The sequence below is a fragment of the Lissotriton helveticus genome, chromosome 6, assembly GCF_964261635.1.
Source record: "Lissotriton helveticus chromosome 6, aLisHel1.1, whole genome shotgun sequence".
Classification (NCBI taxonomy): Eukaryota; Metazoa; Chordata; class Amphibia; order Caudata; family Salamandridae; genus Lissotriton; species Lissotriton helveticus.
The window spans coordinates 1590650719-1590667005 of record NC_136067.1 but is presented as its reverse complement, the minus strand read 5'-3'; the positions used below and the strand labels follow the sequence as shown (position 1 = coordinate 1590667005).

General features: G+C 49.7%; 1 protein-coding gene across 2 annotated transcripts in view; it reads right to left on the bottom strand.

Moving 5' to 3' along the window:
* The window catches only part of MTHFD1L (methylenetetrahydrofolate dehydrogenase (NADP+ dependent) 1 like), a 1218839-nt gene that overhangs the window by 266680 nt on the left and 935872 nt on the right, over positions 1-16287 (bottom strand). For both annotated transcript variants that reach the window (XM_078649387.1, XM_078649386.1), the window contains exon 24: positions 9418-9595. In XM_078649387.1, the coding sequence (XP_078505513.1) occupies positions 9418-9595 (178 nt within the window). The remainder of the gene's footprint in view (positions 1-9417; positions 9596-16287) is intronic.

The window sequence follows — 16287 nt, the reverse complement described above, 5'->3', positions numbered from 1 at the left end:
TGCACTGATGACCCCCAGCCCTCTCTCTCCTTCACTGACACTTCGCCTCGACTCACTTGGTGTCCTCGCGGCCCCCTGCCCTGGTTCACTTCCCCTCTCCCCTCCCTTCACTTCCTCTCCTCCTGCTCAAGCAACTATTCTCCCCCCGTCTCCCTCCCCCTCCGTAGCCTCTGCTTTTCTGCTCAACACTCGGTCGGCAGTCAAGCACCAAATCGAACTTTCCAATTTTCTATCCACAGATTCCCCCGATTATCTTTTTCTCACCGAAACCTGGTTTACGACAGACTCACTTCCTGACCTCTTGGCTATTCTCCCAGACACCTACTATGCTCTCCGCATGGACCGCCCGGCGGGCAAAGCCGGTGGCGGTGTGGCAATGATCATTCGCTCAACGCTCAGATTCCAGCTCCTTGACCACCCTCCCATACCTCATGTGGACTTTCTGGTTGCTCGATCCATCAATCTCATTGATCCCCTCACTTTTGTGCTTGTTTACCGTCCTCCCCAGTCCATGCCTCAGTTTGTTCCCCTTCTCCAGGACCTCTTGGCCACCCTGGCAGTTAACAACTCGTCTGTAATTTTGCTTGGGGACTTCAATTACTGGCCCGACGATCCCAGAGAATGTTCTGCCTCCAAAGACTTCTCTGCCACTCTTCAGTCACTCAACTTTTCTCCTCACATCACTCTCCCTACCCACGACAAGGGCCATATTCTAGACCAACTTTGGTCATTGCGCCGCCAAATTTCCCTTCCCTCCATCCTTCCCTGCATCTGGTCGGATCATTTTATGATTTCTTTTAATATTTTTTCTGCTTCCCCTGTTAAAACTCCACTCACCAAGAATGTGTCAGTCCGCTGTTGGAGCAAGACGGACCTTGCTCTTCTTTCGTCTTCCCTGGCCTCTACAGCACCTGATTTGACGGATCTTCCCCTTGAATCCCAAGCTGATGCTATCAGCTCTTGGCTTTCTTCCTGTGACATCGCTGCTCCCCTTAAGAAAGTCAAATCTGTTCGGCCTCACGATGCCAACAGATGGTTCACGAGCGAACTAAAAGACCTCAAACTTAGTCTCAGGCGCTCGGAGCGCCATTGGAGACACAAATATTGCCCCTTGCTTCGCACTAGGTAAAAACTGTTACTGAATAGCTACAAGAAAGCCATTGTGTCGGCCAAAACAGCTTACTTCTCAGAGAAGGTTTCTCTCTCTATTAATAAACCCCGCGAGATCTTCTCTCTGGTCAAGCAGCTTGCCACCTCTGACCGCACAAATATCAGTTCTGCCCCATCTCAGTCTTTCTGTCTAACTCTCAACAACTATTTTATTGACAAGATCACTGCCATCAAAAACAACATCTCCACAGTTTCTCAAATTCAAGCTACCTTCTCTCCTCCTCCGCCGCCTTTACTGCTGGATCATTTTCCCCCTATCACCTCTGAACAATTTTCTCTTTTGCTTGCTAAAGTTAAGTCCGGCTCCCCAGCTGACTGTGCCCCGGCTCGGATCCTTCAAACTCTCTTCACCTCCTGTCCTGGACCCCCTCTCACTCTGCTCAATTCTTCCCTGGCTCTCGGTTCCGTCCCTTCCTCCTTTAAATCCGCTATTGTCCTCCCTATCATCAAGAAACCGGGTCTGGATCCTTCTTCACCCCCTAATTTTAGGCCCATCTCCCTTCTCCCTTACCTGGGAAAGATCTTGGAAAGACATGTTACCTCTTGTCTGTCCTCTCACATCGAGGAGCACTGCCTCTTAGCTTCCCATCAGGCGGGTTTCCGCCCCGGCCATTCCACCGAGACTGTTGTCACCGCCGTTCTGGATGAGCTCAAGGGTAAGGCGGACCTTGGCCTTCCCCAGGCGCTGGTGCTCCTTGACCTGTCGGCTGCGTTTGACACTGTCGACCACGCCATTCTTCTCGACCGTGTCAGCGCAGCCGGCATTAGAGGTGATGCACTCTCTTGGATAGCATCTTTCCTCCAGGGCAGAACCCAGGCAGTTCATCTTGCAGGATTCTCCGCTCCTCCCCGCCCTCTTGCGTGTGGAGTTCCTCAAGGTTCTTCTCTTTCCCCTCTTCTCTTCAATCTTTATATCTACCCTCTCATTTTTTCTCTTCTGGAGCTGGGGGTCTCCGTGTACAATTACGCTGATGACCTTCAGCTCATCTTTGATCTGTCCACTCCTGACTCTCCCTCTTTTCTTAGCTCCACCCTAGTCTTCATTTCGGATTGGATGATCTCGAATCATCTCAAGCTGAATCCAGACAAGACGGAGCTTGTCCTCACGGGTGGTCCCTCCAACCCTTGGTCCCCTTCCCACTGGCCCCCCTCCTTTGGCCCCCCTCCCTCACCCGCTCCCTCTGTTCGCACCTTGGGCATTAAGCTTAGTAACGACCTCTCCATGCATGCCCAAATCAGCTCCGTTATTTCATCTTGCTTCTTGTCCCTCCGTCTCATCCGGAAAATCTCACGCTTCTTTTCTACCACTGCCCTTAAATCGATCATCATGGCTCTCATCACCTCCCGTCTTGATTACGGGAACTGCCTTTATGTTGGTATCCCAGCTTTCGAATCACGACGGCTACAGGCAATCCAAAATCAAGCAGCCCGTCTCATTTTCCATCTCCCCAAATTTTCTCACATCACCCCTGTCCTCAAGTCACTCCACTGGCTCCCGGTGCACTTCCGTTCCTTCTTCAAACTAGCCTGCTTAGCCTTTCTGGCCTACACCCACTCTGCCCCTTCCTTTATTACTTCCTTAGTCACCCCCTACACCCCTACTCGCACTATCCGCTCCTCATCTCATCTTCTCCTCCAAGTACCCCGTTTCCGCAAATCTCGAACCGGTGGTACCCGCTTCTCGGTTTTGGCCTCCCAGTTTTGGAACAGCCTTCCGTTGTCCATTTGGTCCATCCCCATCTATTCTTCCTTTCGCAAAGCTTTAAAAACTTTTCTTTTTTCCCAGGCCTTCCCGATTTAGCCCCCTGGTAGCACTGTAGAATCTGACTCTCCCTCCCCCCCCCTCCCCCCCCCCCCCAGCGCCAGGAAGCCGCTTGGCCGCAGTGCGCTTTAGCAAGTATCTTTTCATTTCATTTCATTTCACGTCAAACAAAGTGGAAATGTACCATCATGGATGAAGTGTGCATTGGACCTGTGGGCAGATGAATTTGCTGGGGACAATATTTAAGTCCTCCAAGTGTATGTTGCCAGACTTACAGCAGAGGCCTGAGGTAGCTTCTCAATCAGGTAGTTAATTTTGCCAGAGCTTACCACCCTCCAGGCATCCTTCTACATCACCGACAACAATCCAGAGGAGGCCCGTCTTCTACTTTCAAGACCCAGGGTATAGTGATGATTATAGAGACGGGACCAGTTGCTGCTTGTAACTCAGAGTAAACAGATTAAGTAAATTACTACTTTTCAACTGGTACTTGCACCTCAACATGAAAAATACTTGCTCTACACGTCTCCTTGCTGCCAACGTAATTTTAAGAAGCATGGATTTCCCCATCACAATACCTTTATCACTATAATGTATCACAGCCAGGCTGGACTGGCTGTAGCGGGCAACAGGTGTTTTCCCGCTGGGCCGGAAAGGTGCAGGCCAGTTTTGCAACAGTGATGCAATATCGACCCCCTGTAACAAAAGCAGCTGCACTGCTAAAGAGGCTAGCAGTGCTGCTTCTCACTAACCCCCCACCCTCGACCCAGCCACAACATTCTTCAAGCAATACCCCTTCGCGCTGGTAGGTGGCATCAGTCGGCTCAGCAAGACGTTATTGTCTGTGACGTTGTGACGTCCATGTCACCTATATAGGTACCATCTCGGCACGCTGATGTCAGTTACTTTTCACGACTTTCCACGCCAGATCGGAGTGATGAAGTGCACTGACATTGGTGTGTTTCTCAACAACTATGTACTGAAAGGGATCAGCCCTGACCCTAGAAACTTGCCCGCAGAGTGGGGAGAATGGGTGGGTCAGTATGGGATCTGCGGCTAGATCAGGTCTCTACCAGATAAAGCTTTATCGAAGGCAAGTAAATTCTCCATCTAATAGAGACATCTAGCTGCAGATTCCTTACCTTTGAACAGATACCCAAGCTATACTATCCTCGGAGGAGGGACTGTGGACAAGTTTAGACCAGAAAGTCTTGCAGGACAGATCGGCCAAAAAGGCCATCCCTGCGGTCTTGACTGTCCAGGCAGCAGTGCTTGGTAAACGTGTGCAGGGATGTCCACGTTGCTGCCTGAGAAATATCGAAGACTGGAAATCCAAGCTGCAATGCCATGGTAGTGGACTTAGCTCTGGTAGAATGAGCCCTTAAGCCTTCAGGAGGCTGCTTTTTCTGCTTTTTGGCCAGAGCGTAACAAATTTTGATGTAGAGGACGACCCATCACAAGATAGTCCTCTTCTGCACCGCAGGACCTTTCTTTGTATCAACATCCTCCACAAAGAGTTGGTCATCCACCCGGAAGTCTTTAGTGCGGTAAAGGTAGAACGACAACGCACTTTCTGGGTCCAGACAATGGAGTCGCTCCTCTTCTTTAGAGAGTTGTGGAGGAGCATAGAAAGTGGGCAAGGTGACAGATTGGACCACATGGAATGGTGTTCCCACTTTTGGGAGAAAAGAGGCCCTAGTGCGAAGCACCAGTTTCTCAGGGTATATTGTCAGGTAAGGAGGCTTGAATGACGAAGCCTGAAGTTCGCGCACCCTCCCGGCAGAAGTGATTGCCTTTAAAAGGCAGTTTTGTTGGTAAGCCAGAGGGGGCAGTTGTGTAGAGTATTGAATGGAGCACACATCAGGAAGGTAAGAACCAAATTAAGGTCCCACCAATTCTTAATGAAAGGGGAAGGTAGGAATATATGTACAAGGCCTTTGAGGAATCTATTTACAATAGGTGATTTATATAATGAGGGTTGGTCTGGCAGCCTGAGGAAGCCGGACAGGGTCGAAAGGTACCCTTTAAGGGAGCCCAGTGCAGAGCCCTGCTGGGCAAGGGTCAAAATAAAATGAAAATTTGAGAAAGGAAAGCAGAAAGAGGATCACAAGTCCTTTTTGTACAATATTTTACAAATTCGTTCCACCAGCAGGCGTGCACTGTCTTGGAGGAGGACCGCGTGGCTGCCAAAATAACATTGTAAACTTCGGGAGGAAAATCAAATGCTACAGCTCAATCTCTATGCAAGAAGGCGTAGAGTTGACAGGTTTAGGTGAAGGAACTTCCTCTGCTGCTGCAACACAATATCCCCCTGAAGGGGCAGACTGTTCGGAGGTTTGATGCTCAATTGGAAAAGCTTGTGATACCAGACTCTCCTTGAACAGTCCAGAACCACAAAAATGACTTGGGCCTGGTCGCTCCTGATCTTCTTGAGCACTCTGGACAGGAGTGGTACTGTCGTAAAGGGGTAAAGAAGGCCTGAGCTCCACTCGCGATGAAAAGTGTCTCTGTGCGAGACCCGCCTTGAAAACTCCAGTGAGAAAAACTGCTGACATTGCACATTCTCGGCAGAGGCGTACAGATCTAACCAATGCTCTCGCCACTGTTGAAAGAGAGCTTGCACCACCTCCGGATGGAGGCGCCATTTGTTATTCACTAGGCATCCACGGCTGAGTTTGTTCGCCCAAGCGTTCAGAGAACATGCCAGGTGTTGAACCACTAGGGATATTTCCTGTTGTTCCAGCCATGTCCTGGGATGCAAGGCTTCTTGACAAAGGGTCCACTACACCACCCGCCCTGTTTTTTACAGCCCCACATGGTGGTGGTGGAGTTTGTGAACAGCTCCGATGATAGATAGCATCTGAGAGTGAGTCAGGTATGACTTCAGCATACTGCTAGTAAACCCCAGCGAATGCAGGAGGTTTGTTGTAGTCTAGATGTAGGAGACAGCCTGGGGCGAGTCAGTCTCCAAAAGTCAGTGGTCGAGCTAAGGGAAGACTGGCACCCCTGATCTGCAAAGATGAGCTGTGACTACCGCCATCACCTTGGTGAACACCCGAGGTGTGCTGGTAAGGCCAAAGGGGAGCACGGTGAACTGAAAATGTGTTTGGCCTACAGTAAACCGCAGGTAGTGTTGATGAGAAAACAGGAAGGAAATGTGAAAATAGATCCTGCCAGTCCAACACTACCATTCAAGCTCTAAGGGGTAGGGTGGTTGGTGAGGAAATTTGGGTCGCCCGTTGCAGGGCGCTGGCGGCGGACGATTGTCCTATTCAGAGGAGCCCCTGTGCTGGTCTAGGAACAGGTTCCCAGTAGGACATCAGTTAAGGCCTCTTTGAAGGGCAGCAGGAATTCCAAGGAGGAGACACCTGGCTGCAGGACCTCGCTCAAGATATTAGTCTTGACTGACACAGCTGGGAGCTGAAGGTCCAGGACCTCAGCTGCCCTTCACACTACCATAGCATAAAAGGCTTCCTCCTTCATAGACATGCGAGGAGAAAGCAGGAGAGAATCTGGAGAGGTATACAGTCTGCTGGCTTCACCCAGTTCCTCATACCAGTCCATTTCTTGTTAAGGCTAGTCTTGTAAAGGGTCCAGTAAATCCTCCCAATCTGCATTCATTCCTCACCCTTCAGAATAAGGCTGAGAAAATGACTTATGATCTAAGGGTCCTGTCGGCGCTGTAAGGCACCTGTCCAGATTCCGGTCGTCCGAGATTAGAATGGGGCGGGCACCGAGGGAGGATGCAGGCTGGAGTCTCTGTGTCAGGGTCGGCACCAGGCGAAGGTTGCAATGCCATGACCGGCATTGGTCCAGATCCATCGCCGGATCAATGGGGGAAGTCATCGGAGCCACCAGCATGGAACCCTGATGGAGGCCCCTCGGAGCCTCCGGGGCCCGAAGGCACGCTGGTAGGGTCAGGCTGCCCAAATAAGAGGCACATGGCTTCATAAAATTATTTACGCTGGGCGGGGGTCGCTCCAGCTCCCGGAAAGGCAGGGAAGCGCATAGCCAAGCCAGGCACAAATTCAGAAAGAAGAACAAGGCCTAGAACGCCAAGACTACTCCTTCGTGTCAGCCGCGGACAGGGAGAAGTCAAAGCACGCTTTGACTTCTTATGTTTTTTGTTTTTTTGTGCTTCATACCTGACCAACTCGACAACTTTGAGTGGGAGGACAAAAACGTAGGTCTCCGAGAGAGGTGCTCGGACCTTCCTCTCAACCGGGACTGTGAATGAGACCTCTGAGGAAAGTGACGTGGTGCCAAGCGCCGGGCCGCAAGCAACTTTAGGGACAGCTCCCTCAAAGCTTTGGGAGACATGGCCCAGCAGTCAGAGCATTACTTTAAGTTGTGTTCGTGCTCCGGGCACCAAACGCAAACCAGGTGTGGGTCCATCACTGACATGGCGCAGTGACAGGCACCGCAAAGTCTGAAATCAGAAGCCTTCTTAGATATGATGGAAAAACCTACACACCAAGCAAATAGTCAACAAAATGTCAGTCAAAAAGTGACAGAGGATAGCTCTCTTAACAGATATGCGCTTGCTGGCATAGAAACAAAAGAACTGACATCAGTGTGTTGAGATAGTGCCTGTATAGGTGATGTGGCCGTTACAACGGTGCAGACGATGTCACGCAGAGCTGACTGACCCCACCTACCTGCGCACAGGGGTATCATTTGAAGCAAAATCTTCTGCATCCAGTCTGAGGCCTGGGAAATTCAAAGCTAAGGAATCTGCGACTAGATGTCTCTATCAGATAGTCCTATATTTAGTTCTAACTTTAACATTACTAATGAGAAACCATTGAAGTGATTTTACAAAAGTAGTAACACAATCTTCAGTTTGCTCCTCTGTAAATAGAATGCTTCAATGCTCGGTCTCATGCCACAGTGCCATCTGACTCGATCACAGTCAAATTGTTTTACACCACAGTCTTAGTGGTTGGCCTTTTATCCAACCTTCCCGACCCTATAACTAAAGTGCCATCCATAAACCACTCCTTCTAAAGGATGGGTCAAAATGTCCTCTCATTACTATCAACGTCCTGTCTCTTCCCACCAAGGTGATCATTCGCTCCCACTGTACTCAATGCCTAATGTTGTTCATTCCTACTATGTCACTCGGTGGCACTTTTAGTTCCTCATTTCTCCCTTTCATGGTGTGTGATTCTTCAACCTCGCTGACCCCTATTGTTGTCCTATCCCTCCTGTCATGATGCTCGAGGCTTTTCCCTCTTCCTCACTCGATGCCCTAAGCCCCCTCAGCGTCCTGCCCCATGCTCAACTCAACCCTCTCCAAAACTCCTCTTTAGAGGCAGGTGTCTTTACATCCTTCCCTCCCAAAACACCGGCAATTGTATTTGGTCTATTAACCATCCCCCACCACGTTTTTTAACCAGATCCCATCAGAATTATTGTTAGCCTCCGTCATATCCACCAGGTGGGGGGATGAAGGTGCCCATAAAGGTCAATGTCTGCCATTCTTATAGGGAAACCAGCGATGGGTGGCATTTTACGATCACTTCAGAAAGTCATGCATGCACATGTTTTTGTGTGTTTTATACCTGAACCATTCTATGCCAGGTATCTTCCACATTTCAGAAGAAACGAGAATGCCTTTGCTGAACACTTGCCACGTCGACGAACACTGATCTCCAAGCAAGGGTGGAAGACATGGACAATTGCAAAACATGTGCTGTATCAAATCAGTCCTTGTATGATGTTCATGGACAACTCTTTTTGGCACACCAGGTCCATCATGCAACAGTCAACAAGAATGTTATCCTTTACACTCATGACAACTCTTGGTACGGGGAAAGCTACAGTTTTTCCGAAACCTCTTTTTGTGGCAAAAGTAATGGAAGCCCAAGGTAACAGGTCTCGGAGGACAGAATGACAATGGCATACGCTGTAATTAAATTGGTATAATGTGTGACATAGCACAAGTCAGACATTAAGAATCCAAAGCCCTACTCAGCACCCTAAATCTGAGTGCAACAAAGGGCATGCATGACTGCTTTCTCATATGCCTTTCCGCTAGGGACCACAGCATGAGGAGATATGTAAAACAGTGGAAGGGTAAATTATGCGTTTTCATACGTTAGTAGGTCTTGATATCAAGAATAAACTTGTGGATTATTGCCTGTTGAACTAAAAATATTTGTATCCAATGGAATATACATTGTGTTCCTCTTGTACTCTGTCAGAGGTAGAAAATAAAACATTGCTTTTTCAATGCTGGTTTCCTTTCCATACTTGTACTGCATTCCCATACCAGTGGCTATGCATTTACAATGGGAAAAAAGTCAAACTGCAAATAACAGAAAGAAGATAAAACAGGGCGAAGACACTACTCACAGCCACCATAGGGCAACTTGAACATCTGTTTTCTCAGAGTGTCAACAAAGCTGCAGGCCGCTTGATGGCTGCAACGCGCCTGCCTTTCAATAAACACACAATGCATACAAATACAGGGAAATACTTACATCCAGGTCGTAAAGAAATCTGAAATTGTTCTGCTGCTGAGCAGCTGCCTTCACAGCCAAGGCAAGTTCGACAGCTCCTCGGCCACCGACTGACCAGTGGTTGCAGGGAACAGCATCAAACGCCCCGGACTCTTTGGCAAGTTTGCAAACAATGTCAATCTCTGCGCGGGTATCCGTTCTGCAAAGCAAAACGAGAATTATTTATGACTGCCTATATTTGTGGTTCACCACGGCCGTATATAGTTCTCAGATCCTGAAAAAGGAGTGTCTCATAGCTTATTCACTCAGAAATACCTGAGCACTGCACACACAAGCCTCTTAATGTTTTCTTTGGGCGAACAGAGACCTAAGCATACTCTCATCCTTGGGGATGCCTCAGTTTTGCCAAATTATGTACTTCTTGGTCCCTTGGGGGCATCATGGTAATGTCTCTGCAAATCAAGTGAGGTGCTTTAGGGACAGGGTTTCCTTCACATAAAGCCTGTAGCGGAGAAAGGTCAAAGGGTAATGAACCCTAAACAAAGGCATCCTCTACCGGTGCTGGTGGGGTCTCACAGTGCTGGACTCGGGGGCTTGCTGGACTTCAGGGCGTGGTGTATACAACGCTATGCCGCAATGAGGTGGGATCTCAGTCTGGAACCACTGTGCAAGTTCTAAGTGTTGTCAGTGTAAGTTGGGCCTCCAGGCTTAGGCATCACATTCCGATTGCTCTTCAGGGGAGAGTGAATATACACCGACCCCTGCACCCTTGTGGGCCTGGAAATCAACATGCGTTTACGATGAGGAGTGTTAATTGCCCCAGGCGCCCGGGATGGGTAAGTATATCACGAGTTCACGACTGGGCTATGCGGACTCGAGCAGAGGAACCCGAACCACTCTAAAGGAAGTGCTGAAAGGCGAGGAGGAATGCCAGGTGGCTATTAAAAATAAAATAGACATTGTTGATATTGGAACAAGCTTCGTGAAATCTAAGACGGGGATGGAAAGATGAAAAAAACGTGTTTGGCGACCAATCTTAAGAGGCGAAGTCACTCCAGCGTCGAGCCGGATGACCTGAAGAGTCCCCAACACTTTGGCTGAAGACTGCGAGGTACATAAACACCCAAGGAGCAGTGTATAATTTTGGGAATGCCTGGAAAACGTGAAGGTCGCCCTGTGGCTCTTTTCACTGCAGGCCTAATTGTTAGCACTTTGAAGGCAAATTCTTCAACATGGAAAGAGCACATACGGTGCTGTGATCGCTCCAGGTTCTTGCCCCAAGACTAACATCACAAATACTGGTGCTGCTCCTTTGTCTACTTTAGGTGCTTCCAACAAGACTATAACAGCACAACTACTGACCCGTCATGATAGAAACGCATTGAACCTTTTCCAGAGCGCCCTTTTGAGGGGCACTGAACTCTTCAGAGCTTTGAAATATGTTTTACATTTTGTATTTTTTTTAAATGTATCATTTATTTATGTATTTATTTATGTATTTATTTTTGTAGACATTATGGGTGTAGGAAAGACCCTTTTCTGGTGTGGTCAGCCTAGATGTTTCACCTTTCGCTGGACCCTCCATTTTTTATGGGCTTTAAAACTCTGTACTTTTACCCCACTAACCAGTGGTAAAGTACCTGTGCCCCCCCTTTAAACATGATTGAATTGGCATATTCCTAATTTCTATACTTAACTTGCCGATAAGCCTCTTGTATATGGTACAAAGTGTACCGAGGACCTGGAAGTTTCATGCCACTAGTGGACTACAGCACCTGTTATGCAATTAACCACAGTGCAAGTGTGTCTTAGGGCCTACCATTGTAGCAGGACTGTAAGAGTGGAAAGACTGCAATTCAGCCTATCAAAATAAACTCCTATGATATGCCCAAACCTCCCTTTTAAACATTATTAAGTCACACAAATAAGGCCTTGTAGCCCACAAGGCAGGGAGCCAGCTGTTTAAAAGTAGGACCTGTAGAAATTTAACATTTACATGTCCTTACAATGGCTGGCATTCAAAAACGACATGGTCAGCGACTAGCTGCCGCCTCCCCCCCAATCCGGCACCCAACACCCAGGAACGTGGACACGAGACGTGTTTTACTTTTTGGAAGGCGGGCGCTAGTCGCCCGGCCGTATTTATTAAAGTATGAAATTAAAAAAGGTTTTAATTGCATAATCAACAATGAATACAAAAATCAGCAGGACATTCAGTTATACAATTGTTATCAACAAGTTTGAGAGCCTGACCTTAACAAAACTCTAATACAAGTTGTTCCTAGCTTAAACTAAACATCCTACCTTGATTTTTGTACATTTCTGGCCATATGGCAGGGTCACTACCGGTGTCAGGTCCTACAAGCTGCGCCTCCCCCCTAGAAGTGCGCATGCGCAGTGTTACCCCGGGAATTGCCCGGTCTACGCCCCAAACTCCATTTACCCACTAAAGGAGGGCCCTTACTCTGCGCCGGTGGCGTCATGAGTCCACGCGCGCGGGGTGGCTACCAGCCTAAGGAAAGCGTGAACTACTCCTACCCGCGCTCCTTTGCATATTACCTTGCCCCTGGAGTACTGGGAGTGGCCCGCAGGCCCCTCCCCCCGGGCGGGAACCTCCATAGGATGATGCCCGCCCCCTCAGACCTCAAATATGTGCTCACCGATAATGACCTTACCGCATGTCCCATACCTAATAAATACGACGACCTATGGAAAAATTCTAAAGGACAACTACACTGGCTAATAAATAATAGTATCCACGCATAGCTAAAAGGGGAAAAAAGGCCTAACGACACATGGCATAACATTACAGTTCGGTTCACTCATGTTACTCAAAATTACAATATCAACGTATAGCTACAAAGGGAAAAAAGGCCTAAAGACACATATCTTCAAATACAGTTCACTTCACACATCACTTTTCTACAAAGGGGAAAAAGTCCTAACAACAGATCACAAAATACAACAACAGCCTACTCTCTCCCGCGGTCCATACCTTTGAAACTTACCATTAAACCGGACATAACGCTGCTTAAACTTTGTACCAAGGGATGGTGGGTGGGAAACAAAGAAGCCCCGAACGCGGGGCACAACGTTCAGCGAGGGAGCGTCTAGGGACAAGGGGGTCTCCTGGGCGCTCCCTACCTCTTATTCCCGAGGGGCCGGGTGGCCCCTCCTATCGCCCGCCCCCCCCGACCCGGAACCAGTCCATTGAATCCGGGTCAGGAGGGGCGCCGGCCAATCGGCGGTGGGCCGCGCCCCCAGGGCACGCCCCCACCGTCGAAGGACCCGAGGGGAGAGGAGGTGAGACGGTCGCCGCGCCGCCATGCGTGCGGGGGGGCCGAGGGCCCCCCCTTTTCACATGGTCAGCGACTAGCTGCCGCCTCCCCCCCAATCCGGCACCCAACACCCAGGAACGTGGACACGAGACGTGTTTTACTTTTTGGAAGGCGGGCGCTAGTCGCCCGGCCGTATTTATTAAAGTATGAAATTAAAAAAGGTTTTAATTGCATAATCAACAATGAATACAAAAATCAGCAGGACATTCAGTTATACAATTGTTATCAACAAGTTTGAGAGCCTGACCTTAACAAAACTCTAATACAAGTTGTTCCTAGCTTAAACTAAACATCCTACCTTGATTTTTGTACATTTCTGGCCATATGGCAGGGTCACTACCGGTGTCAGGTCCTACAAGCTGCGCCTCCCCCCTAGAAGTGCGCATGCGCAGTGTTACCCCGGGAATTGCCCGGTCTACGCCCCAAACTCCATTTACCCACTAAAGGAGGGCCCTTACTCTGCGCCGGTGGCGTCATGAGTCCACGCGCGCGGGGTGGCTACCAGCCTAAGGAAAGCGTGAACTACCCCTACCCGCGCTCCTTTGCATATTACCTTGCCCCTGGAGTACTGGGAGTGGCCCGCAGGCCCCTCCCCCCGGGCGGGAACCTCCATAGGATGATGCCCGCCCCCTCAGACCTCAAATATGTGCTCACCGATAATGACCTTACCGCCACAGGCCAGTATTGTTAACCGACGATCTGGCCTCCCCCTCTAGCCCCTGCCTAAGGACACACTCCTCCTATCCCAGCCCTCTAGCCAAGCCCAGATATTGTCAGACCATAGGACATTACCCTCTTCTGTCAAATGAACCCCGTCCTTCAAGTAATACTTGTGACCCCAGATGCACCCATGAGGTATTGACTGTAACACGGGGGTTCGAAATAACCTATCCAACCGTGTGTTGATCCTCTTTACCGAGTGATTCAACGCCCTGACCGAATGACCCCCCCGCCACTGAAGTCGAGGTATGAGTTGTGACCATACTAGCGTGCACCCGGGGCAGGTCCTAGCTATCCAACCCGCTGTTGAGATAATCTCTTCAATCAAGATGCGCCTGCCCAGTGTTGCCAAGTCGTTCTCCCCAAGGTGAAGTATCACCACTGACGGTGGAGACCGCTGGCGTGCTAACAGCCCTTGGAAGAATCCCCTAAACTCGTGAAGACACAACCCTCCTCTGCCAAAGAACGTGATATTCAACCCTAGTTGTGCCGCCCTTTCTTTCTTGTCACCTGACAGGAAGACACATTCCGCTCGCTTCACATATGAATGACCGACAATCCAGACATTGTTCTTTGTTGTTTCCTGTTCGCCGCTCCGTGCCGATGAATATTGGCGGTGCCCGACGACAAATTCCTCCCCTGCGTAACAGGTCTGAGAAACTGTAAGAGAGCGGAAAGAGACCAAGCGTGAGTGACAAGTAATCATAGCATGTCAATCCGAACATAACGTTTATAGCAGTCTGATGACCACCTCCCAATTGTCTTCACTCTTTCCACCGGGAGGCCCCCCGCCACCGCCTCAGTTGCTGCCCCAATCCTGAAGGAATGAGATCCAAAATCTCTAGGATCAAGACCTGCTTTTGTAACCCCTATTTCGAACACTCTCCTGAATTGATACCTGGTCAAGGGGCTCCCGTCGGCGTGACAGAGCAACGCCCTGCCTGCTGAACCGACCATCAGTCCCATGAGTGATTCTACGTGCCTCACCGGGCAGCACGGGTTGGCGGGGGCCCGTTGCAGAACTATGGTGTGACCCCTAGCTTCTTGATCGGTCTTTGATTTCTGGATAATCACCCACATGGTGTCACCCCTTATCGTCACCCCAGCCTTCTGCAAGCCACCTAATATGTCAGACTTGGATCCTGCCACAAGTTCACTAATTCTCAGCGCCCCATAAAATGCCAGGGAGAATGCCGCCTTAAAAAGAAGCACTTCCCACTCCGAGTTACAAACAATCTCCAGCGTGCCCAGTAAGGCTGTTAGCCGGGCCAACCCCATGGGCTTCCTCTTATCCTTCTGGTGTCCCTGAATACGGCGCCATCCCCTTAAAGCCTTGCGTATCATAAAGGTATTAGTGGGATCCCGGAAGCCCCTAGCTTGAGCGAAGAATGACACTGCTGCCCTATGTCTGGTCGCCGCTGCCACTGAGCGCCCCTCTTTGTGCATCCATTCTAAATAGGCTGCAAACCCATCCTCCTTCGCCCAAAGCACTTCCCACTGTGGCCCCAAGAAAGAACAATAAGACAGAAACGCCCCTTCGTAAGCCGTCTTGGTCCTGGGGGCTAGGCTAGCGACCACGAGGTCCTGTAATCTGGGGCACCAATCTGCCAAAGTACTGCTGGGAAGTGTGCTGGCGAGGGGTCTGCTGTGGGGAGATGTTCCCTGAAAACCTGCATTTTGAAGCGAGAAAGGGAGTCAGCAGCATTGTTTAAAACACCAGGGACATGTTTGGCTCTAAAATTAGCATTCAGATTAAGGCACCGCAGAACAATTTCTTTGATCAGACGAAGTATGAAAGGACACCGCGCCCCCTGCTGATTGATACATTCCACCACTGTCATGTTATCTGACCAAAACACCACTGATTGGTTACATAGGTGTTCGGGCCAAACCATCAGTGCCACCCATATTGGAAAAAGTTCCAGGAAGCCAATGTTGCTGAGCAAACCCCATGTGTTCCATTCTTCTGGCCATTGTTGAGCGACCCACCTATTCCCTAGGATGGCACCAAAGCCCACACTACCGGCCGCATCAGTCCATAGTCCCAACTCCGCCGATGTCGTGAGCGGGCCGGGCCAGACCACCCTACCGTTAAAATCCTCCAGGAATGCCATCCAAATGAGCATATCCTGGCGAATTTCAGACGATAGGCGCGTGCGGTGGTGCTTTTCCTTCAGCCCCCTCATCGCGTGCGCGATGGAGCGAGAGAAGGGGCGAGCCATTGGGATGATTCTTAGTGCGAAATTCAATTGCCCTACCACCTCCTGTAATTGCTGCAAAGTGACCTTCTCCTTCCGGAGGCATAACTGTAGCGATGTCTTGAATTTGCACACCTTGTCCCTAGGTAGTCTAAAACATCTCTCCATTGAGTCAATCTCGATGCCCAGAAATTCCAAGCAGGTGGTCGGGCCCACCGTCTTCCCCGGCGCAAGCGGGACCCCAAAAGCCCGCATGAGCACGCAAAATTCCTGCAATGCCAGTGCGCACTCCTGAGAACCCGCTGTACCGAGGAAGAGGAAATCATCTAAGTAATGCATGACCCTTTGATGGCCCGTCACTTGTCTCATGGCCCATTCAAGAAATGAACTAAACATCTCAAAGTAGGCGCAAGAAATAGAACAACCCATAGGCATGCATTTGTCCATGTAGAACCTATCCCTAAAGGTGAAACCTAAAAGATGCTGGTCCGCCGGGTGGACTGGGAGGAGGCGGAAGGCGGATTCTATGTCTGATTTCGCCATCAGCGCCCCGGGTCCAGTGGCCTGCAATAAGGTAACAGCCTGATCAAAAGAGGCGTACTTAACACTACAGATACCTTCGTCAATGGCATCAT